Below are 23,881 nucleotides of genomic sequence, written 5' to 3'. Positions count from 1 at the left end.
TTCCTAGCCACCGTGCTTCTACACCTGTATTGCTTGCTGTTTGAGATTTTAGGCTGGGTTTCTGTACAGCACTTTGTGACATCAGCTGATGTAAGAAGGGCTTTATAAATAAATTAGATTTTTATATCTGGCTCTCCTGTTTTCACTGTTTATATAGATTTTAGGTTCCTATTGAATTCCCCAAAGAGGCTAGAGTAGTCAGTCCATATAACTGCTATTCACGTATAAGGTAAATAAGAAGCACAATAGATGTGTAAGAATAATATGGTTTGACAAAATATTGTAATTTAATTCTGGTATGTTAAAATAATCTAATTCTATAAAATATGTGGGGAGAGCACTGTCCATCTGCCTCTCCACCAAAACAAAGTCCACGTGCTCCCTTATTCCATCATGTGACATTACCAGTGCCCAATAGGGTCATTGTAAAAGCCATACTTATACCCGTCATACCCAATTATTTAAAAAGTCAGTATTTACAGTGAATCAGTCACAGCCCCACAATAGGCCAAAACAGAGATGAAAGGAGTTCCGGTCAGTTGTGGTGTATGGGGCCGTGTTGTGTCTTGGCCCTTTACATGAAGAAGTAGAGCTGCTCATCTTTCTCCTTGTCTGAGATGTCATACACCTGGCTGGTCTTCAGCTTGCGGGCAGGGCGCTGTGATCTAGCCATCAGTTTCTTGCCAGTCTGGAGAAAAAGGCCTTATGTTAGCATCAGCAAATAAAGAGAACACAATGGTATGGTTTCTTTAGTACAATTATATGAAATTAACTCATGACATTTACCCAATTGTATTGTACTAGAACAGTCCACTTGGTAATTAAACCAATGGCTTAGTTATGCAATATCTCATTTAGCCTATAGGCATCTAATGACAACGTAATGTTACACACTGATTTTCGGGCAGAAATTGGCTCATAATTTTGTACTATAGGATTGTAATGGTGTAGTATTGAGGCAGATTGTGTGACTGACTGTTTTCTTGACGTCAGCCTGGGCTCTCTCCAGGGCCCTCTTTAGCCTCTCTTCCTGGTGCTGCTTGTCCTGATGCATCTTCTCATCACGCAGCCTGGGGAAGGGAAGGAGGAAGTGATTATAGGGGGGAAAGAAAAGGGTAGATTAATCTAAACAGCTAGATACGTTTCAAACTAAAACATTATCTGCTCTGGTACTCAGCTACCACATGGAACATGAAATGTAACGGGGCCCAAGTCCAATTGCACAGACCTGAGTTTCGTCCTCTGCATCAACTAACCACGTTCATGAACTAACCAAAGGCAACTAGGCAAAGCCTAAGGACCTAGAGATTTAAATGGAATAGGGCCAAAGTGACTAGCCTATTTGACGGTCCTACGAGGCTGCGTTCCAGCTCTTGCGTACCTGAACCTCCTCTCCTTTTCCTTGGCCCTCTCGGCGAGCACCAGCCGCTCCTTGGGGACGATCTCCACATTCTCCAGCAGCTCGTCCAGGCGGCTCTCGATGGCCTTCAGCATCTGCAGCGTGCTCAGGTTGGCCTCGCTGTCGCCCACGCAGCCCCGGTACACCTCCTCTACCTTAACGCCCAGGGAGTCAAACATACCCTCCTTCAGAGTAGAGGGAGAGAGAGAAGGAGAAAGAACAAGAGCGTGAAATATCTATGTGATCTAAGGCCAATGACTGGCACACTACTGGTATTAGCATGTCCTCTGATTCTCTGCGTAACTCCCAGTGACCTGTTCCATTTCCTGCTTTGGGTAAAAGTTGTCCGAAGTCACAGATCTAGGATCTGCTTACTTTCCCAAAATCCTAACATCAACCATGTGCTCTAAACTGACCTTAGATCAGCAACTTTCTTCCTACCTGGTCGTCCGACTTGTACTTCCCAAAGTTGAAGAGGCGGGCCCTCAGCTCCAGCTCGGCAGCCCGTTCCCTCTCCCTCTGGATGGTGTGGGTCATGATGTCTATCTGCTGGGTCAGCTGGTTGGTCTCCACCTCCCTTCAGAGAGGTGGATGTGTGCACACAAATAGAAACAAATGCAAGTGAGGAAAGAGAGAAGGAACTATAGAGGGTAGAGTGTTGACATAAAACCTTGCTCTTGTCAATGTCAGTCAACATCATTTCTCATCCTCCTTTTTATAAGTGAAGTCCGACTGTACGAGCACCCATATTACGTAGAGATGAACTCTGCTATACCATTGAGTTCTAGCCTATCTACAATAACTATGGTAGTGTACATTCACTTTCAACTTGGCCCTCACTTCCCTCTCTATCTACCTCTGACCTCTGACCCCTGCAGACCTTTCTTACATCTTCTTGCGGTTGTAGTCCATGACCTGTCGGAACTCCTCCTGGGCGTCTTCGGTCTCCCTGGAGTTCTGGATCAGAGAGAGATTCTGCTCTTCCAGCTCTGTCAGCAGCTCCAGCAGCTGCCTGGGGTCCTTGAAGTACAGCTCCGGGTCCTCCTGCAAGGGGCAACAAACACCACATACAGGTGACAGACTTCTTTCGGGGTAAGTGGAAAACTAAGGGTAAAGTTTATAAAACATTTAAGGGAAAGATATCCTTTAACAGGAAGCTAGATGGCCTAGATGCGAGAAGTGGGGTTTGAGTTTGGCATTGTCAGATTTGGGGCTGGTTTTCCCAGATTAATCCTAGTCATGCTCTCTTAAAAATAAAGGTTAAAGTTGGAACCAAATAAGGTTTCTAAGAGCGATGCCATATGCGGAACCATTTTAGGTTCTCTGAAGAAACTTAAATTAGATGGTTATGTGAAGAACCATACAAAACTCCAGGTAGAAACAAAAAACAGAAATGTTTCGGCCCTCTAGGACCGGAATTGCATAGTTCTGCTGTAGGGTCTTGAGCCTTATTTGCATATTTCCCAGGGTGCCTTTCAAGTGAATTTTAGAGTTACGAGTACCACCCATGACTATGTTTGCTAGTGACAGAGACACTATTGTTGTATTAATTCGTTTTCATTACTGTGGTCTTCACCAAGTGAAATACTAAATGAATATGAGAAGACTAAGATACTTTATGAGACTACCTAAAGGATTTAAACTAGAACAATCATTTCAGTAATGGGTGCAATAAATCCAAGTAACAGATTGGATTAGTTGAGAAAAATCTGTTATTTATATTTCAGTAGAATAAGATTAATTAATAAATCAATGTACATGCAAAAACTGATATTGAAACAAGCAATGCTAAAAATCTACCTGCAGTAGAGCATGCTTGGAAATATGATAATGATGGGCGTGGTTTTGGTCCAACTCTGGTTATTAACACCAACACTGGGGTTATTTTACACCACTGAGAGTCAATTGAACTCTTTACAGTATAAATTAAACTCCTGAATCAACACTAGAAATATTACACTGAAAAAGCAACAGTAGTTATCAGTGGCCAATTTGCTGTGTGCTAGGAAAGGGAGACATCCGCAGGCTTCCGTACATTTCAAGAATTCTGAAAAACCGTAGATGCCACGCCAAGAAACCGACACTTAACTCAAAGGTTCTTTATCGGGCAAGTGTTCTCCAAGGAACATTAAGAGCTGAGGAAGAACCATTTAAGAACCTTCACCTTTTTCAGTGTGGAGTAAAGATATTTTAAGTAGACCTGGGTTCAAATACATGTGTATTCGTGTATCTGGTATTCAATTTTAGTATTTTCAAATACACAGCCCAAAACTACTTTTATTTGATTATTTGAATGGTTATGTGTTAAAAACCAAATCGTCTACCAAATTATATTTGAGAGTATTTTCAAATACTTATTTCAAACTATATTTCAAACACTATTTTCAAATACCTGGGTTAAATGCATGGGAGTGTATTTGAGTCAATGTATTAGTGTTTTCAAATACTTTCCAAGTGTATTTCCAAATACAGTAAAATATTCAACTACTTTTATCAAATAAAAGATATCTGAATACTTACTCTGAATGTATGTGAAAGTAATTGAGATATTTTAAATAGTATTTCAACTCTCCATTGAGCTTGCTTTTTAGGCCTGGGGCTTAATCTGTGTCCAGAAAACCAGCCCATTACATGTTCTGTCATATTCAGGCTGTATTTACATTTTATTCAAACCGTCTCATTCATAAAATTCTGGTGTCAGCTTATCAATGGATGAAATTTGCCAGAAAGCAGTTGTCTTCCAGCGTAATTCTGATCTTCTAAAGTTGAAACTAACCTCATATTCAGAGCTGTCAGTCTTCAGCTCTGCCACAGGGTTCCTGAAAAGACAGGAATTCAGCACTATAGCAACAATTAGAGCATATAACATGGTCATCACTTTTCTTTTCTTTTTTCTTTTATTTAACCTTTATTTAGACAGTCAGTTAAGAACAAATTCTTATCAAATTGTATTAGTCACATGCGCCGAACACAACAGGTGTAGACCTTTCAGTGAAATGCTTACTTACAAGCCCCTAACCAACAATGCAGTTAAAAATATATGAATAAGAATAAGAAATAAAAGTAACAAGTAGTTAAAGAGCAGCAGTAAAATAACAATAACGAGACTATATACAGGGGGTACCGGTACAGAGTCAATGTGCGGGGGCACCGGTTAGTCGAGGTAATTGAGGTAATATGTACATGTAGGTAGAGTTATTAAAGTGACTATGCATAGATAATAACAGAGAGTAGCAGTGGTGTAAAGGGGGGGGGGGGCAATGCAAATAGTCTGGGTAGCCATTTGATTAGATGTTCAGGAGTCTTATGGCTTGGGGGTAGAAGCTGTTTAGAAGCCTCTTGGACCTAGACTTGGCGCTCCGGTACCGTTTGCCATGTGGTAGCAGAGAGAACAGTCTATGACTAGGGTGGCTGGAGTCTTTGACAATTTTTAGGGGCTTCCTCTGACACCTCCTGGTATAGAGGTCCTGGATGGCAGGAAGCTTGGCCCCAGTGATGTACTGGGCCGTACGCACTACCCTCTGTAGTACCTTGCGGTCGGAGGCCGAGCAGTTGCCATACCAGGCAGTGATGCAACCAGTCAGGATGCTCTCGATGGTGCAGATGTAGAACCTTTTGAGGATCTGAGGACCCATGCCAAATGTTTTCAGTCTCCTGAGAGGGAATAGGTTTTGTCGTGCCCTCTTCATGACCATCTTGGTGTGCTTGGACCATGTTCGTTTGTTGGTGATGTGGACACCAAGAAACTTGAAGCTCTCAACCTGCTCCACTACAGCCCTGTTGATGAAAATGAGGGCATGCTCGGTCCTCCTTTTCCTGTAGTCCACAATCATCTCCTTTGTCTTGATCACGTTGAGGGAGAGGTTGTTGTCCTGGCACCACACGGCCAGGTCTCTGACCAACTCCCTATAGGCTGTCTCATCGTTGTCGGTGATCAGGCCTACCACTGTTGTGTCATCGGCAAACTTAATGATGGTGTTGGAGTTGTGCCTGGCCGTGCAGTCATGAGTGAACAGGGAGTACAGGAGGGGACAGAGCACGCACCCCTGAGGGGTCCTTGTGTTGAGGATCAGCGTGGCGGATGTGTTGTTACCTACCCTTACCACCCGGGGGTGGCCCGTCAGGAAGTCCAGGATCCAGTTGCAGAGGGAGGTGTTTAGTCCCAGGGTCCTTAGCTTATTGATGAGCTTTGAGGGCACTATGGTGTTGAACGCTGATCTGTAGTCAATGAATAGCATTCTCACATAGGTGTTCCTTTTGTCCAGGTGGGAAAGGGCAGTGTGGAGTGCAATAGAGATTGCATCATCTATGGATCTGTGGATCTGTTAGGGCGGTATGCAAATTGGAGTGGGTCTAGGGTTTCTGAGATAATGGTGTTGATGTGAGCCATGACCAGCCTTTCAAAGCACTTCATGGCTACAGATGTGAGTGCTACGGGTCGGTTGTCATTTAGGCAGGTTACCTTAGTGTACTTGGGCACAGGGACTTTGTTGGTATTACAGACTTGGACAGGGAGAGGTTTAAAATGTCAGTGAAGACACTTGCCAGTTGGTCAGCGCATGTTCGCAGTACACGTCCTGGTAATCCGCAGCCTTGTGAATGTTGACCTGTTCAAAGGTCTTGCGGAGAGCGTAATCACACAGTCGTCCGGAACAGCTGGTGCTCTCATGCATGTTTCAGTGTTATTTGCCTCGAAGCGAGCATAGAGGTAGTTTATCTTGTCTGGTAGGCTTGTGTCACTGGGCAGCTCTTGGCTGTGCTTCCCTTTGTAGTCTGTAATGGTTTGCAAGCCCTGCCACATCCGATGAACGTCGGAGCTAGTCCAATTCGATCTTAGTCCTGTATTGACACTTTGCCTGTTAGATGGTTTGTTGGAGGGCATAGCGGGATTTCTTAAAAGCTTCCTGGTTAGAGTCCCGCTCCTTGAAAGCGGCAGTTCTAGCCTTTAGCTCAGTGCTGATGTTGCCTGTAATCCATGGCTTCTGGTTGGGGTATGTATGTACGGTCACTGTGGGGACGACATCATCGATGCACTTATTGACGAAGCCAATGACTGATGTGGTGTACTCCTCAATGCCATAAGAAGAATCCCGGAACATATTCCAGTCTGTGCTAGCAAAACAGTCCTGTAGCTTAGCATCTGCTTCATCTGACCACTTTTTTATTGACCGAGTCACTGGTGCTTCCTGCTTTAATTTTCAGATTTGACAAATGGAGGGTGAGGGAGAGCTTTGTACGTGTCTCTGTGTGTGGAGTAAAGGTTGTCTAGAGTTTTTTTTTCTCCTCTAGGTTGCACATTTAATATGCTGATAGAAATTTGGTAAAACAGATTTAAGTTTCCCTGCATTAAAGTCCCCGGCCACCAGGAGTGTCGCCTCTGGATGAGCATTTTCCTATTTGATTATGGCAGAATACAGCTCATTGAGTGCGGTCTTAGTGCCAGCATCGGTCTGTGGTGGTATGTAGACAGCAACGAAAAATACAGATGAAAACTCTCTAGGTAGATAGATTATCTCATGATAAGCTGTAGACCACACTAACTCAGGCGAGCAAAACCTTGAGTCTTCCTTAGATATCGTGCATCAGCTGTTGTTTACATATATCCAGTCTGCCACCCCTCGTCTTGTCAGACGCCGCTGTTCTATCCTGCTGATACAGCGTATAACCAGCCAGCTGTATGTTGATAATGTCATCGTTGAGCCACGACTACGTGAAGCATGAGATATTACTGTTTTTAATGTCCCGTTGGTCGTTTAATCTTCCTCGTAGGTCTACGATTTTATTTTACAATGATTGCATGTTAGCTAGTAGAACGGATTGCAGGGGGGGTTTATTCGATCGCCTACGAATTCTGAGAAGGCAGCCCGACCTCCGTCCTCTTTTTCTCCGTCGTCTCTTCACACAAATGACAGGGATTTGGGCCTGTTCCTGGGAAAGCAGTATGTCCTTCACGTCAAACTCGTTAAAGGTAAAAAAAAGCTTCTGCCAGTTTGTGGTGAGTAATCGCTGTTCTGATGTCCAGAAGTTATTTTCGGTCATAAGAGACGGTAGCAGCAACATTATGTACAAAATAGGTTAAAAAATAAGTTACAAACATTGCAAAAGAACAAACATAAAAACACAATCGGTTAGGAGCACGTAAAACGTCAGCCATCTTCTCCGGCGCCGTCTTCCACTTATTTATAATGACTTGCACACACAAACACTCACAATTTGTCACTCCGACCTGTCGACTGTCTAGAGGGGTTCCTAGCATCCCGGATCGGTGGCAGCTCTCGGTCCGCAAATGACCCCTTACGGTCCATAGCTGTGTGTGTGTGTGTGTGTGTGTGTGTGTGTGTGTGTGTGTGTGTGTGTGTGTGTGTGTGTGTGTGTGTGTGTGTGTGTGTGTGTGTGTGTGTGTGTGTGTGTGTGTGTGTGTGTGTGTGTGTGTGTGTGTGTGTGTGTGTGTGTGTGTGTGTAAGAGAGAGAGAGAGCAAGGAAGAGAGAGACATAGACAGAGAGAGAGAGAGATAGATAGAAAGAGAGATAGACAGAGAAAGCGAGAGAGATCGACAAAGATAGAGACAGAGAGATAGATAGAGCCACAAAATGAGGTGGAAACTGAGCTGCACTTCCTAACCTCCTGCCCAATGTATGACCATATTAGAGAGACATATTTCCCTCAGATTACACAGATCCACAAAGAATTTGAAAACAAATCCAATTTTGATAAACTCCCATATCTACTGGGAGAAATTCCACAGTGTGCCATCACAGCAGCAAGATTTGTGACCTGTTGCCACAAGAAAAGGGCAACCAGTGAAGAACAAACACCATTGTAAATACAACCCATATTTATGCTTATTTATTTTAACTTGTGTGCTTTAACCATTTGTACATTGTTACAACACTGTATATATATAATATAACATTTATAATGTCTTTATTGTTTTGAAACTTCTGTATGTGTAATGTTTACTGTTAATTTGGTTTATAATTGGCTCATTCATCCCCCTCCTCTCCCCTGTAACTATTCCCCAGGTCGTTGCTGCAAATGAGAATGTGTTCTCAGTCAACTTACCTGGTAAAATAACGGTAAAAAAAAATAAAAAATTGTATTGTTTATTTCACTTTTGTATAATATCTACCTCACTTGCTTTGGCAATGTTAACACATGTTTCCCATGCCAATAAAGCCCCTTGAATTGAAATTGAATTGACAGAGAGATAGATAGAGACAGAGAGATAGATAGAGACAGAGAGATAGATAGAGACAGAGAGATAGATAGAGACAGATAGAGATAGATAGAGAGATGAACAGAGAGATATACAGAGTTAGAGAGACAGAGTTAGAGAGACAGAGTTAGAGAGACAGAGTTAGAGAGACAGAGTTAGAGAGACAGAGTTAGAGGGACAGAGTTAGAGAGAGAGACAGAGATAGCGAGACAGAGGGGGAGAGAGAGACTTATATAAAGGGAACTTTAGTGTAGACACAATAGAGCATCACATCCTGTATGTTTTATAACAAACACTAAGAAAGAACACATACTAGTACGTCTTTTCGGAGTAGCCCTCTCATCTTTGTCTTTCTCTTTGGGCTTGTCCTTGGTGGCAGACTTGGTGGCAGACCTGGTGGCAGACTTGAGTTTAAGGGTCTTGGCCTTGGCCCTATGTGCCTCTTGCCACTCTAGAGGGGACAGCTTGAAGAGGAACTCCTTGTGCATCTTGAACTCCTTTATGATGTCCTCAAACTTAGAGATGTCACTGCAGTGGGAGAGCACACACGCACGCACACAAATGAACGAAGGCATGAACATGTGCACAGACACACATCCTTGAGATATACATGATATACACACACAAACATCATGCATTGATGTTATAGTTGATTTCCAATATTATACTGAGGTAGGAGGCCATGCCCATATTAGCTGTAATGCTCTGTATGTTACCCACCTCTTAATGCTCACCATATTAGCTGTAATGCTCTGTGTGTTACCCACCTCTTAATGCTCACCATCTTAGCTGTAATGCTCTGTGTGTTAACCACCTCTTAATGCTCACCATCTTAGCTGTAATGCTATGTGTGTTAACCACCTCTTAATGCTCACCATATTAGCTGTAATGCTCTATGTGTTACCCACCTTTTAATGTTCACCATATTAGCTATAATGCTCTGTGTGTTACCCACCATCTTAGCTGTAATGCTCTGTGTGTTACCCACCTCTTAAAACCTCTCTGGACCACCCATCCCGGATCCGGGATAACTGTCATCAGAAACGCTGACTAGCATAGCCTAGCCTAGCGCCACAGGGATATAATATAATATAATTTCATGAAATCACAAGTCCAATACAGCAGATGAAAGATAAACATCTTGTGAATCCAGCCAACATGTCCGATTTTTAAAATGTTTTACAGCGAAAACACAACATATATTTATGTTAGCTCACCACCATATCCCAAAAAACACAGCCATTTTTTCACAGCAAAGATAGCTTTCACAAAACCCACAAATAGAGATAAAATTAATCACTAACCTTTGAACAACTTCATCAGATGACAGTCATATGACATCATGTTATACAATACATTTATGTTTTGTTCGATTATGTGCATATTTATAGCCAGAAATCATGGTTTTACATTGGCGCCATGTTCAGAAATGGCTCCAAAATAGCCAGAATAATTACAGAGAGCAACGTGAAATACAGAAATACTCATCATAAAACTTTGATGAAAAATACATGTTGTACATATAATTAAGGATAAACATCTTGTGAATCCAGCCAACATGTCCGATTTTTAAAATGTTTTACAGCGAAAACACAACATACAGTGGGGAGAACAAGTATTTGATACACTGCCGATTTTGCAGGTTTTCTTACTTACAAAGCATGTAGAGGTCTGTAATTTTTATCATAGGTACACTTCAACTGTGAGAGGCGGAATCTAAAACAAAAATCCAGAAAATCACATTGTATGATTTTTAAGTAATTAATTTGCATTTTATTGCATGACATAAGTATTTGATCACCTACCAACCAGTAAGAATTCCGGCTCTCACAGACCTGTTAGTTTTACTTTAAGAAGCCCTCCTGTTCTCCACTCATTACCTGTATTAACTGCACCTGTTTGAACTCATTACCTGTATAAAAGACACCTGTCCACACACTCAATCAAACAGACTCCAACCTCTCCACAATGGCCAAGACCAGAAAGCTGTGTAAGGACATCAGGGATAAAATTGTAGACCTGCACAAGGCTGGGATGGGCTACAGGACAATAGGCAAGCAGCTTGGTGAGAAGGCAACAACTGTTGGCGCAATTATTAGAAAATGGAAGAAGTTCAAGATGACGGTCAATCACCCTCGGTCTGGGGCTCCATGCAAGATCTCACCTCGTGGGGCATCAATGATCATGAGGAAGGTGAGGGATCAGCCCAGAACTACACGGCAGGACCTGGTCAATGACCTGAAGAGAGCTGGGACCACAGTCTTAAAGAAAACCATTAGTAACACATTACGCCGTCATGGATTAAAATACTGCAGCGCACGCAAGGTCCCCCTGCTCAAGCCAGCGCATGTCCAGGCCCGTCTGAAGTTTGCCAATGACCATCTGGATGATCCAGAGGAGGAATGGGAGAAGGTCATGTGGTCTGATGAGACAAAAATAGAGCTTTTTGGTCTAAACTCCACTCGCCGTGTTTGGAGGAAGAAGAAGGATGAGTACAGCCCCAAGAACACCATCCCAATCGTGAAGCATGGAGGTGGAAACATCATTCTTTGGGGATGCTTTTCTGCAAAGGGGACAGGACGACTGCACCGTATTGAGGGGAGGATGGATGGGGCCATGTATCGCGAGATCTTGGCCAACAACCTCCTTCCCTCAGTAAGAGCATTGAAGATGGGTCGTGGCTGGGTCTTCCAGCATGACAACGACCCGCAACACACAGCCAGGGCAACTAAGGAGTGGCTCCGTAAGAAGCATCTCAAGGTCCCGGAGTGGCCTAGCCAGTCTCCAGACCTGAACCCAATAGAAAATCTTTGGAGGGAGCTGAAAGTCCGTATTGCCCAGCGACAGCCCCGAAACCTGAAGGATCTGGAGAAGGTCTGTATGGAGGAGTGGGCCAAAATCCCTGCTGCAGTGTGTGCAAACCTGGTCAAGAACTACAGGAAACGTATGATCTCTGTAAATGCAAACAAAGGTTTCTGTACTAAATATTAAGTTCTGCTTTTCTGATGTATCAAATACTTATGTCATGCAATAAAATGCAAATTAATTACTTAAAAATCATATAATGTGATTTTCTGGATTTTTGTTTTAGATTCCGTCTCTCACAGTTGAAGTGTACCTATGATAAAAATGACAGACCTCTACATGCTTTGTAAGTAGGAAAACCTCCAAAATCGGCAGTGTATCAAATACTTGTTCTCCCCACTGTATATTTATGTTAGCTCACCACAATATCCAAAAACACACCGCCATTTTTTCACAGCAAAGATAGCTTTCACAAAACCCACAAATAGAGATAAAATTAATCACTAACCTTTGAACAACTTCATCAGATGACAGTCATATGACATCATGTTATACAATACATTTATGTTTTGTTCAATTATGTGCATATTTATAGCCACAAATCGTGGTTTTACATTGGCGCCATGTTCAGAAATGGCTCCAAAATAGCGAAAGTAATTACAGATAGCCACGTGAAATACAGAAATACTCATCATAAACTTTGATGAAAGATACATGTTTAACATATAATTAAAGATACACTGGTTCTTAATGCAATGTTAATGTTAGATTTAAAAAATAACTTTAGTAAAAAGCACAGCATGCATTAATCTGAGACAGCGCTTAGCCATTCTCCGCCATGTTGGAGTCAACAGATATACGAAATTACATCATAAATATTCCCTTACCTTTGATGATCTTTCATCAGAATGCAGTGCCAGGAATCCTAGTTCCACAATAAATCGTTTTTTTGTTTTATAATGTCCATTACTTCTGTCGAATTAGCAACTTTGGCTAGCATGTGTAGTTCACGTGTCCATAGAACTTTACGCTAATGAACGAAAACTTCAAAAAGTGATATTACAAATCAAATAAACTGGTCAAACTCAGTTGAGAATCAATCTTCAGGATGTTTTTCTCATATATATCCAATAACGTCCCAGACGGAGCATTTCTTCATGTCTATCTAACGCATTACAGACAAGGACATGACATTTCCAATGTGCGTGGCCGAGAACTGGCAATATGCCTGACCTGTCACTCCAAAGGCTCTCATTCGGTCCCACATCAGGCTAGACGCTTCATTCCACGTTCTACTGCCTGTTGACATCTAGTGGAAGGCGTATGAAGTGCATACAGATCCATAAATATAAGGCAATTGAATAGGCAATACCTTTCACAGCGACCCATTTCAGAATTTTCACTTCCTGTTTGGAAGTTTGCCTGCCATATGAGTTCTGTTTTACTCACAGATATAATTCAAACAGTTTTAGAAACTTCAGAGTGTTTTCTATCCAATAGTAATAATAATATGCATATCATATGATCTAGGACAGAGTACGAGGCCGTTTAATTTGGGCACCAATTCATCCAAAAGTGAAAATGTCGCCCCCTAGTCTTAAGAAGTTTTAATGGTCACCATATTAGCTGTAATGCTCTGTGTGTTAACCACCTCTTAATGCTCACTATCTTAGCTGTAATGCTCTGTGTGTTACCCAACATCTTAGCTGTAATGCTCTATGTGTTACCAACCTTTTAATGGTCACCATATTAGCTGTAATGCTCTGTGTGTTACCCACCTTTTAATGGTCACCATATTAGCTGTAATGCTCTGTGTGTTACCCACCATCTTAGCTGTAATGCTATTTGTGTTACCCACCATCTTAGCTGTAATGCTATGTGTGTTACCCACCTTTTAATGGTCACCATATTAGCTGTAATGCTCTGTGTGTTACCCACCATCTTAGCTGTAATGCTGTGTATTACCCACCTTTTAATGGTCACCATATTAGCTGTAATGCTCTGTGTGTTACCCACCATCTTAGCTGTAATGCTATATGTGTTACCCATCTTTTAATGTTCACCATCTTAGATGTAATGCTCTGTGTGTTACCAAACTTTTAATGGTCACCATATTAGCTGTAATGCTCTGTGTGTTACCCACATTTTAATGGTCACCATATTAGCTGTAATGCTCTGTGTGTTACCCACCTCTTAATGGTCACCATATTAGCTGTAATGCTCTGTGCGTTACCCAACTCTTAATGGTCACCATATTAGCTGTAATGCTCTGTGTGTTACCCACATCTTAATGGTCACCATCTTAGCTGTAATGTTCTGTGTGTTACCCACATCTTAATGGTCACCATCTTAGCTGTAATGCTCTGTGTGTTACCCACCTCTTAATGCTCACCATCTTGGCTGGAATGCTCTGTGTGTTACCCACCTCTTAATGCTCCCCATATTAGCTGTAATGTTCTGTGTGTTACCCACCTCTTAATGCTTACCATCTTGGCTGGAATGCTCTGTGTGTTACCCACCTCTTAATGCTCCCCATATTACCTGTAATGCTATGTGTGTTACCCACCTCTTAATGTTCACCATATTAGCTGTAATGCTCTGTGTGTTACCCACCTCTTAATGGTCACCATCTTAGTTGTAATGCTATGTGTGTTACCCACCTCTTAATGCTCACCATCTTAGCTGTAATGCTCTGTGTGTTACCCACCTCTTAATGCTCCCCATATTAGCTGTAATGTTCTGTGTGTTACCCACCTCTTAATGCTTACCATCTTGGCTGGAATGCTCTGTGTGTTACCCACCTCTTAATGCTCCCCATATTACCTGTAATGCTATGTGTGTTACCCACCTCTTAATGTTCACCATATTAGCTGTAATGCTCTGTGTGTTACCCACCTCTTAATGGTCACCATCTTAGTTGTAATGCTATGTGTGTTACCCACCTCTTAATGCTCACCATCTTAGCTGTAATGCTCTGTGTGTTACCCACCTCTTAATGCTCACCATATTAGCTGTAATGCTCTATGTGTTACCCACCTTTTAATGTTCACCATATTAGCTGTAATGCTCTATGTGTTACCCACCTCTTAATGCTCACCATATTAGCTGTAATGCTCTATGTGTTACCCACCTCTTAATGCTCACCATCTTAGCTGTAATGCTCTGTGTGTTACCCACCTCTTAATATTCACCATCTTAGCTGTAATGCTCTGTGTTTTACCCACCATTTTAGCTGTAATGCTGTGTGTTACCCACCTTTTAATGGTCACCATATTAGCTGTAATGCTCTGTGTGTTACCCACCTCTTAATGGTCACCATATTAGATGTAATGCTCTGTGTGTTACCCACCATCTTAGCTGTAATGCTCTGTATGTTATCCACCTCTTAATGCTCACCATATTAGCTGTAATGCTCTGTGTGTTACCCACCTCTTAATGCTCACCATCTTAGCTGTAATGCTCTGTGTGTTACCCACCTCTTAATGCTCACCTCTTAATGGTCACCATATTAGCTGTAATGCTCTGTGTGTTACCCACCTCTTAATGCTCACCATCTTAGCTGTAAATGCTCTTTGTGTTACCCACCTCTTAATGGTCACCATCTTAGCTGTAATACTCTGTGTGTTACCCACCTCTACATGCTCACCATATTAGCTGTAATGCTCTGTGTGTTACCCACCTCTTAATGCTCACCATATTAGCTGTCATGCTTTGTGTGTTACCCACCTCTTAATGGTCACCATATTAGCTGTAATGCTCTGTGTGTTTCCCACCTCTTAATGGTCACCATCTTAGCTGTAATGCTCTGCGTGTTACCCACCTCTTAATGCTCACCATATTAGCTGTAATGCTCTGTGTGTTTCCCACCTCTTAATGGTCACAATCTTAGCTGTAATGCTCTGTGTGTTACCCACCATCTTAGTTGTAATGCTCTGTGTGTTACCCACCTCTTAATGGTCACAATCTTAGCTTTAATGCTCTGTGTGTTTCCCACCTCTTAATGGTCACAATCTTAGCTGTAATGCTCTGTGTGTTACCCACCTTTTAATGGTCACCATATTAGCTGTAATGCTATGTGTGTTACCCACCTTTTAATGTTCACCATATTAGCTGTAATGCTCTGTGTGTTACCCACCATCTTAGCTGTAATGCTATGTGTGTTACCCACCTTTTAATGGTCACCATATTAGCTGTAATGCTCTGTGTGTTACCCACCTTTTAATGTTCACCATATTAGCTGTAATGCTCTGTGTGTTACCCACCATCTTAGCTGTAATGCTGTGTGTTACCCACCTTTTAATGGTCACCATATTAGCTGTAATGCTCTGTGTGTTACCCACCATCTTAGCTGTAATGATGTGTGTTACCCACCATCTTAGTTGTAATGCTCAGTGTGTTACCCACCTCATCATGTTCACCATATTAGCTATAATGCTCTGTGTGTTACCCACCTCTTAATGTTCACCATATTAGCTGTAATGCTCTGTGTGTTACCCACCTCTTAATGGTCACCATATTAGCTGTAATGCTCTGTGTGTTACCCACCTCTTAACTGTCACCATATTAGCTGTAATGCTCTGTGTGTTACCCACCTCTTAATGGTCACCATATTAGCTGTAATGCTCTGTGTGTTACCCACCTCTTAATGCTCACCATATTAGCTGTAATGCTCTGTGTGTTACCCACCTCTTAATGCTCACCATCTTAGCTGTAATGCTCTGTGTGTTTCCCACCTCTTAATGCTCACCATCTTAGCTGTAATGCCCTGTGTTTTACCCACCATCTAAGCTGTAATGCTGTGTGTTACCCACCTTTTAATAGTCACTCTATTAGCTGTAATGCTCTGTGTGTTACCCACCTCTTAATGGTCACCATATTAGCTGTAATGCTCTGTGTGTTACCCACCATCTTAGCTGTAATGCTATACTGGTCACCATATTAGCTGTAATGCTCTGTGTGTTTCCCACCTCTTAATGGTCAACATCTTAGCTTTAATGCCTTGTGTGTTACCCACCTCTTAATGGTCACCATGTTAGCTTTAATGCTCTGTGTGTTACCCACCTCCTAATGGTCACCATCTTAGCTGTAATGCTCTGTGTGTTACCCACCTTTTAATGGTCACCATATTAGCTGTAATGCTCTGTGTTACCCACCATATTAGCTGTAATGCTGTGTGTGTTACCCACCTCTTAATGTTCACCATATTAGATGTAATGCTGTGTGTGTTACCCACCATCTTAGCTGTAATGCTCTGTGTGTTATCCACATCTTACTGGTCACCATATTAGCTGTAATGCTCTGTGTGTTACCCACCTCTTAATGGTCACCATAGTAGCTGTAATGCTTTGTGTGTTACCCACCTCTTAATGCTCACCATATTAGCTGTAATGCTCTGTGTTACCCACCATATTAGCTGTAATGCTCTGTGTGTTACCCACCTCTTAATGGTCACCATATTAGATGTAATGCTGTGTGTGTTACCCACCATCTTAGCTGTAATGCTCTGTGTGTTATCCACATCTTAATGCTCACCATATTAGCTGTAATGCTCTGTGTGTTACCCACCTCTTAATGGTCACCATATTAGCTGTAATGCTCTGTGTGTTATCCACCTCTTAATGCTCACCATATTAGCTGTAATTCTCTGTGTGTTACCCACCTCTTAATGGTCACCATATTAGCTGTAATGCTCTGTGTGTTACCCACCTCTTAATGATCACCATATTAGCTGTAATGCTCTGTGTGTTACCCACCTCTTAATGCTCACCATCTTAGCTGTAATGCTCTGTGTGTTACCCACCTCTTAATGGTCACCATATTAGCTGTAATGCTCTGTGTGTTACCCACCTCTTAATGCTCACCATCCTGGTTGTGATCCTCTTGATCTCAGACATCTTCTCCATTTTCACTTTGGTCTCCAACTCAGCACTGCGCAAAATGGAGACACTATGTGACATTAAGAAGACAATACATTGGACATACTGTACATCTAACACATTGTTAGTTACACTTTGATGTCCTCCACTGACTTTTCTATAGAGCTCTCCGTGTTGGGGTTTGGGTTAGTGTTACGTTGTGAGAATGTTAGTTGTCGGTTACTTACACTTTGATGGCCTCCACAGAGTTCTTGTTGTTCACTTTAAGGAATTGGTCAAAGATGATGGCGTCGTCCTCTAGGAACTGCTCGGCGTGCGTCAGCTTCCTCTCCTCCGCCGCTGCCACTTTCACCAGCTGCTCTATCTCTCCACGCTTCACCGCCAGGGAGTACTGAGAGAGAGAGAGGGTTGGGGAGAGAAAGAGAGAGAGAGATGGGGGAGATATGGATGAGGAGGAATATACCGGGATGGATGGATGGATGGATAGCAGTGGAGGCTGCTGAGGAGAGAACAGCTCATAATATAGTCTGGAATGGAGCCAATGGAATGGCATCAAACCATGTGTTTCATGTAGTTGATGCCATTCCACCTACTCCGCTCCAGCCGTTACCACGAGCCCGTCCTCCCCAATGAAGTTGCCACCAACCTCCTGTGATGATAGATAGATAGATAGATAGATAGATGGATTGATGGATAGATGGATGGATGGATGTAGGTGGAGAATCCCAGAAACATGTGGGAGGTGGAGAAAGCTTGTATGGGCTACCCTTCACTAGTGAAAACCAATAAAGACAATGATACATAACAATTACATTATCAATTGTGTAAAGACCGAATATCTGCAGACACATTCCAGTTGTCGTCGATCAAGATCATAACATAATTACCAGGCCAGTTTATATGGACTGTTGTTCCCTTCTTACCTCCAACAGAAACATCTCCTTTTTCTGGTTGATAAACTCATTTATGCTCTCTTTGTCTATATTACAATCTGAGGAGAAACGGTAGGGTTGGTTACACAGCATGACATTGTTAAACGATGGGACTGAGGTTGAGTATAGAGGCAAAGAGTCAATGACAAAGGCTTTTGATTTTCCATAAGAATGATTTCAGTTGTATCAATGACTTCAGTGCAAGCCTAAGGCCTTTGTGTTTAGACCTACACTGTATGTGTGTGTAGACCTAAAGTGTGTGTGTTAACATGTACACTGAGTGTACAAAACATAAGAAAAACCTTGCTAATATTGAGTTGCATACCCTTTTGCCTTCAGAACAGCCTCAATTCGTCAGGGCATGGACTCTACAAGGTGTCGAAAGTGTTCCACAGGGATGCTGGCCCATGTTGACTCCAATGCTTCCCACAGTTGTGTCAAGATGGCTGGATGTCCTTTGAGGGGTGAACTATTCTTGATACACACAGGAAACTGGACTTCAGGAAACAGCAGAGGGAGCACCCCCCTATCCACATCGAAAGGACAGCAGTGGAGAAGGTGGAAAGTTTTAAGTTCCTCGGTGTACACATCACAGACAAACTGAAATGGTCCACCCACACAGACAGTGTGGTGAAGAAGCCGCAACAGCGCCTCTTCAACCTCAGGAGGCTGAAGAAATTTGGCTTGTCACCCAAAACCCTGACAAACTTTTACAGATGCACAATCGAGAGCATCCTGTCGGGCTGTATCACAGCCTGGTACGGCAACTGTACCGCCCTCAACCGTAAGGCTCTCCAGTGGGTGGTGCGGTCTACACAACACATCACCGGGGACAAACTACCTGCCCTCCATGACACCTACACCACCCGATGTCACAGGAAGGCAAAAAAGATCATCAAGGACAACAACCACCCGAGCCACTGACTGTTCACACTGCTACCATCCAGAAGGCGAGGTCAGTACAGGTGCATCAAAAGCTGGGACCCGAGAGACTGAAAAACAGCTTCTATCTCAAGGCCATCAGACTGTTAAACAGCCATCACTAACTCAAGAGAGGCTGCTGCCCACATTGAGACCCAATCACTGGGCACTTTAATAAAATGGATCACTAGTCACTTTAAACAATACATTCTAAATAATGCTACTTTAATAATGTTTACATATCTTACATTACTCATATCACATGTATATACTGTATTTTATACCATCTATTGCAACTTGCCTATGCCGCTCGGCCATCGCTCATCCATATACTTACATGTACATATTCTCATTCACCCCTTTAGATTTGTGTGTATGAGGTAGTTGTTGGGGAATTGTTAGATTACTTGTTAGATATTACTGCACTGTCGGAACTAGAAGCACAAGCATTTCGCTACACTCCCATTAACATCTGCTAACCATGTGTATGTGGCAAATAAAATGTGATTTGATTTGAAACTGTTGAGCATGAAAAACCCAGCAGCATTGCAGTTCTTGGCACACACAAACCCGCACACATACACAATCCATGTCTCAAGGCTTAAAAATCCTTCTTTAACCTGTCTCCTCCCCTTCATCTACACTGATTGAAGTGGATTTAACATCAATAAGGGATCACAGCTTTCACCTGGTCAGTCTACGTAATGGAAAGAGCAGGTTTTCCTAATCTTTTGTACACTCAGTGTATGTCAATTATGGTGTAGCAACATGGTGTTTGTGTGTGTGTAGGTGTGTTTGTGTCCGTGCATGTGTGTCTGTCTTTCTGTCTGTCGCCACCTTTGATCATGGCAGGGGTGTTTTGTAGCTCGGCCAGCCTGCTCTCCTCCCCTCCTTGCTGGGCTGTGTCCTCTTCCTCCAGCCCCTCTCTCAGCTTCCTGCGAAGATCAGCCTGCTTGGCCTTCATACGGCCTGCATACGTCACCTTCTCATGAACCTGCAAGCCCAACTGGCTCTGCAGCTCAGGGAAAGAAAATAGGTGCATGTTTTAACCTGATGTTGGCCAGATACCAGTTGGACAGAGGTAACTGAACAATAACTATGTGTGTAATGCATTGAAAAATATATATTTTGGTCGGGATTCAATCCGATTGTGGGCTATAGGCATTGCTGCTTTTAAAGGCAATGCTCCTGAGTTCGGGGAGATCCCATTCCTGGTAAATGCTGTATATGTTCTCTTATTCAGAAATTGCCTTTAAAATCCGCAATGCCTATACCCCACGATCAAATTGAAACCCGGCCCAGGCCGCTTTGTCAACAATTGGATTGAATGGATAATAACAACGCATATACACACCAGTTTCCTGCTCTCCTTTTCCTTCTTCCTGATCGGGAAAATGTTGTCATCGAGCACTTCGAAAGGGTTTGCCCTAGGCTTCAGTTTACCAACATCTTCACACGTTGCAATAAAAACAGGGACAAATGTCAACGGAGAAGAATAGCCCTTGTATTTAAACCAGTACCAGTACAATAATCTCTCCAAAACAGCATGCATGTTGTAACAACACACTACCAAGAATAAACTGGTACTAACTACTATGTCACTGTCTTTTTTAGGATCGTATCATACTTTTCCGAACCCCAACTGTTGATTACATTTTCCATACAATTTGTTTTTATCTACAGTAGTTTATAAATGGGGTTAACCCTAGACTGGGATTTAGTGGGATTAGAGTGATGTCAAATGGAACATGCAGTGAATGGAAATTAATGGAATTGGGTCAGGTGGTTCCCATGACTACTTCCTACTCTCTTTTATGACAGAATCCTTCTTGGGCTACCTCAGACTGACTCATTATCAATCTTACAAGTAATGCTAACCAGTTAGTTAGGTCAGGGTTTCCCAAACTCGGTCCTGGGGCCGCTAGCACTACACAGCTGATTCAAAGAATCAAAGCTTGATGATGAGTTGATTATTTGAATCAGCTGTGTAGTGTTAGGGTAAAAACCAAAACCTGGGCGGGGTCAATGACTTGGTGGCACTCGCCGACTGGGCAACCATCAGAGGACCTGTCAGCATGTTTGGTCCACCTGTCAAATAGGATCATATAGAAAATCTAAACTAGAATTCACCCCAGTAGAAACACCAGGCTATTATGTGATTAGTAGCCTAGTCTTGCGTGGCCAGCCTTCCAAATCCTGTCTCATTCACAGCCATTGTTCATACAGCATCAGTGCATCAAGATGAAGACATTGTTCGTACAGCATCAGTTTGTCAAGATGAAGACATTGCTAGTACAGCATCAGTGTCAAGATGAAGACATTGCTAGTACAGCATCAGTGTCAAGATGAAGACATTGTTCGTACAGCATCAGTTTGTCAAGATGAAGACATTGCTAGTACAGCATCAGTGTCAAGATGAAGACATTGCTAGTACAGCATCAGTGTCAAGATGAAGACATTGTTCGTACAGCATCAGTGTGTCAAGATGAAGACATTGTCAGTACAGCATCAGTGTCAAGATGAAGACATTGTTAGTATAGCATCAGTTTGTCAAGATGAAGACATTGTCAGTACAGCATCAGTGTCAAGATGAAGACATTGTCAGTACAGCATCAGTGTCAAGATGAAGACATTGTTCGTACAGCATCAGTTTGTCAAGATGAAGACATTGTTCGTACAGCATCAGTTTGTCAAGATGAAGACATTGTTCGTACAGCATCAGTTTGTCAAGATGAAGACATTGCTAGTACAGCATCAGTGTCAAGATGAAGACATTGTTAGTATAGCATCAGTGTGTCAAGATGAAGACATTGTTCGTACAGCATCAGTTTGTCAAGATGAAGACATTGCTAGTACAGCATCAGTGTCAAGATGAAGACATTGCTAGTACAGCATCAGTGTCAAGATGAAGACATTGCTAGTACAGCATCAGTGTCAAGATGAAGACATTGTTCGTACAGCATCAGTGTGTCAAGATGAAGACATTGTCAGTACAGCATCAGTGTCAAGATGAAGACATTGTTAGTATAGCATCAGTTTGTCAAGATGAAGACATTGTCAGTACAGCATCAGTGTCAAGATGAAGACATTGTTCGTACAGCATCAGTGTGTCAAGATGAAGACATTGTCAGTACAGCATCAGTGTCAAGATGAAGACATTGTCAGTACAGCATCAGTGTGTCAAGATGAAGACATTGCTAGTACAGCATCAGTGTCAAGATGAAGACATTGCTAGTACAGCATCAGTGTCAAGATGAAGACATCGTTCGTACAGCATCAGTGTGTCAAGATGAAGACATTGTCAGTACAGCATCAGTGTCAAGATGAAGACATTGTCAGTACAGCATCAGTGTGTCAAGATGAAGACATTGCTAGTACAGCATCAGTGTCAAGATGAAGACATTGCTAGTACAGCATCAGTGTCAAGATGAAGACATTGTTCGTACAGCATCAGTGTGTCAAGATGAAGACATTGTTAGTAGAGCATCAGTGTCAAGATGAAGACATTGCTAGTACAGCATCAGTGTCAAGATGAAGACATTGTTAGTACAGCATCAGTTTGTCAAAATTAAGATTTATAAGACAATACAGATGTTGAATCTTAATTTGATCACCCTGTTGCTGGAGAACTTTGACGCAATGCAGGAAATGTAAAACGTGTAGTGTATTTGAGGTTTAAAAAGTCTTCTGAAGTTTTTAATTTTCACTTTGAAATTTCAGACTTGATTTTCTCTTATGAAAAACATATCAACCCATACAAAACTGGCCATTAATTATAATCCACATAATTCATATTTCCTGTTGCTGCAGGATTATTTTCCTGCTGTAGCAAACTGTCTCAAATTAAGATCCGTCGTGTCTACTTACTGTGCCTTGATGCTGGTGACAACATCCCTAGAGTAGAAAGTGAATGCAAGTTACCACAATTAGGGGCGCGAATACTTGTAAAAAAGGGACCGTTTTTTTTCTCATATATTGCATGCCAATTATTACTTAATCTAATAAATATCCCAACACTGTATAGGCCCAGGGTGTTCAATGTAGCATAGAATGTTACCAATGGTGAATATGCCTAGTTGTTTTCTTTATCTAGAGAATGTTACAATGTTTCAAAAAATCGAACAACAACGTAACCAAATTGGCTTGTTGTGATTTAATTTAACTAATTTAAGCTAATTATTGTCAGAGTAAAATACGGTTTTGTTTTAACACCTTTCCTTACCTTCAATTTGATTTAACCCTTGACAATGTCTTCTGCTGACACTTTGTCATATTAGCATCTTGAGAGAGTTCTGCCCTACTTTGGACTTGGAACTCGATTGTTCCGAGTTTGCGTTATGTTGCCGTGGTAACATAATTCTTCAGAAGGTTCTATTTTCTTACCACTAGATGACGCTGTTTCCCAACATTCTCCTCAGTCTCAAACCCGTTTTTAATAGGACTTCATTCAAAAAGACTGTCAGGGATTTTGGGAGTTAGATTGTTAAGCATCAAATTGGCCTGGAGGTCTCATTTGTTTACTTTGGGCACAGAAAACTATTTGATAGGTTATTAAAGCACAACTGACCATTTTGGATATGAGCCAGACCGCAAAATGCTATATTTGCACCTTTTTTGCATAGCTGTGCAGATGGCAGACGTGTGGGCGAGCGGTTTGCTGATGTCAACGTTGTGAACAGAGTGCCCCATGGTGGCAGTGGGGTTATGGTATAGGCAGGCATAAGCTACGGA

The 23,881-nt window shown here is 42.2% G+C and overlaps 1 protein-coding gene across 1 annotated transcript; it reads right to left on the bottom strand.

Annotated features, from left to right (window-relative positions):
• Positions 1-263: 263 nt before the first annotated feature.
• Positions 264-23,463, bottom strand: LOC139536250 (cilia- and flagella-associated protein 100-like). The gene is made up of 13 exons (XM_071336609.1): positions 23,373-23,463; positions 23,018-23,044; positions 20,505-20,599; positions 17,525-20,162; positions 17,269-17,349; positions 8,930-9,144; positions 7,610-7,706; positions 4,176-4,218; positions 2,289-2,443; positions 1,841-1,976; positions 1,382-1,584; positions 977-1,070; positions 264-688 (listed from the first exon to the last, which is right to left on the bottom strand). The coding sequence occupies exons 4-13, from the start codon at positions 17,848-17,850 to the stop codon at positions 575-577; spliced, it is 1,464 nt and encodes a 487-aa protein (XP_071192710.1). The 5' UTR covers positions 17,851-20,162; positions 20,505-20,599; positions 23,018-23,044; positions 23,373-23,463; the 3' UTR covers positions 264-574.
• Positions 23,464-23,881: the final 418 nt, after the last annotated feature.

The sequence above is a fragment of the Salvelinus alpinus genome, chromosome 12, assembly GCF_045679555.1.
Source record: "Salvelinus alpinus chromosome 12, SLU_Salpinus.1, whole genome shotgun sequence".
NCBI classification, from domain to species: Eukaryota; Metazoa; Chordata; class Actinopteri; order Salmoniformes; family Salmonidae; genus Salvelinus; species Salvelinus alpinus.
Note: the sequence above shows the minus strand (reverse complement) of the source record. Positions and strands in the feature narration are given on the sequence as shown.